The 1,080-nt window shown below is 35.8% G+C and overlaps 1 protein-coding gene across 1 annotated transcript; it reads left to right on the top strand.

Annotated features, from left to right (window-relative positions):
• Nucleotides 1-232: 232 nt before the first annotated feature.
• Nucleotides 233-830, top strand: LOC136970437 (ribonuclease H-like; the record flags this gene model as incomplete). The annotated part of the gene is made up of 1 exon (XM_067264871.1): nt 233-830. A coding segment is annotated over exon 1 (598 nt), but the record flags the coding sequence as incomplete, so codon positions are not given.
• Nucleotides 831-1,080: the final 250 nt, after the last annotated feature.

Consider the following 1,080-nt stretch of genomic DNA (forward strand, 5'->3'; position numbering starts at 1 on the left):
AACTTATTCCAAGAGATTGCCAAGGTAGCGAAAAGAGAATGGGCAGGAGTGGGAAAGCATTAATACAAATTTATAAAGGTGTCATCGTACCAATTGTCACGTATGGTGCACAAGTATGGGGGAAAAGAGTAAATCTAATACACACAAAAAAAAAATAATTAGTCTCCAAAGAAAAATTTTACTAAGAATTACAGGTGCATATAGCACTACATCTAACGACGCTTTATGTGTAATGGCCGGACTGCTACCGTTGGATCTGGAAGTGAATAAAAGAAGAGACACCAGAAATATAATTAAACAGAATATAAATTCCCACGATATCCTCAGAAACGGAGACATAATAGAACAGAAACTAAAAGTGCATCAACATCTGAAAAGATTCGAATGGAAACATATCAAAATCACACAATACAATGAATCACACCCTCACAGAGTATATACGGACGGTTCGAGAAGTTCAACGGGAGTGGGTGCCGCCTTCATCTATTTTACAAGAACACGTGAGCAATATCACAAAAAATTTAAACTAGATAACAGATGTAATAATTACCAAGCAGAGTTGGTTGCAATCCACCAGGCAATAAAGTGGATCAATACAAACAAGAAGAATCTACAAATACTAGTATGCACGGATAGTGAATCAATACTAAAGGCACTTAATGACCCAAACAATACGCATGAACTTATAAACAGTATTAGACAAAACATCATAATTGGAATAAATAAGATACAACTTAGTTGGGTTAAAGCCCATATGGGAAACATTGGCAACGAGAAGGCGGATAACTTGGCAAAGGAGGCCAGTGATTTAACACTAAAGGAAATATACAGTAAGCTGTCAGAGCAATATATAAAAAGAGAAATAAAAAATAAATATTTAATCATTTGGCAAAGAAGATGGGAAGAGTCAAGAACAGGCAGAGAACTATTTGAATATCTACCGGATATAAACCAAAGAGTTACGAATAGTTACTTTATTATACACCATATAAATACAAGATTTCTGACAGGACACGGAGACTTTGCAGACTACCACAGAAGATTTAATCATGGGAGTGACGGTCTTTGCGAAAACTGCGG

The sequence above is a fragment of the Centruroides vittatus genome, unplaced genomic scaffold (assembly GCF_030686945.1).
Source record: "Centruroides vittatus isolate TY-2023 unplaced genomic scaffold, ASM3068694v2 contig_1974, whole genome shotgun sequence".
In the NCBI taxonomy this organism is placed as follows: Eukaryota; Metazoa; Arthropoda; class Arachnida; order Scorpiones; family Buthidae; genus Centruroides; species Centruroides vittatus.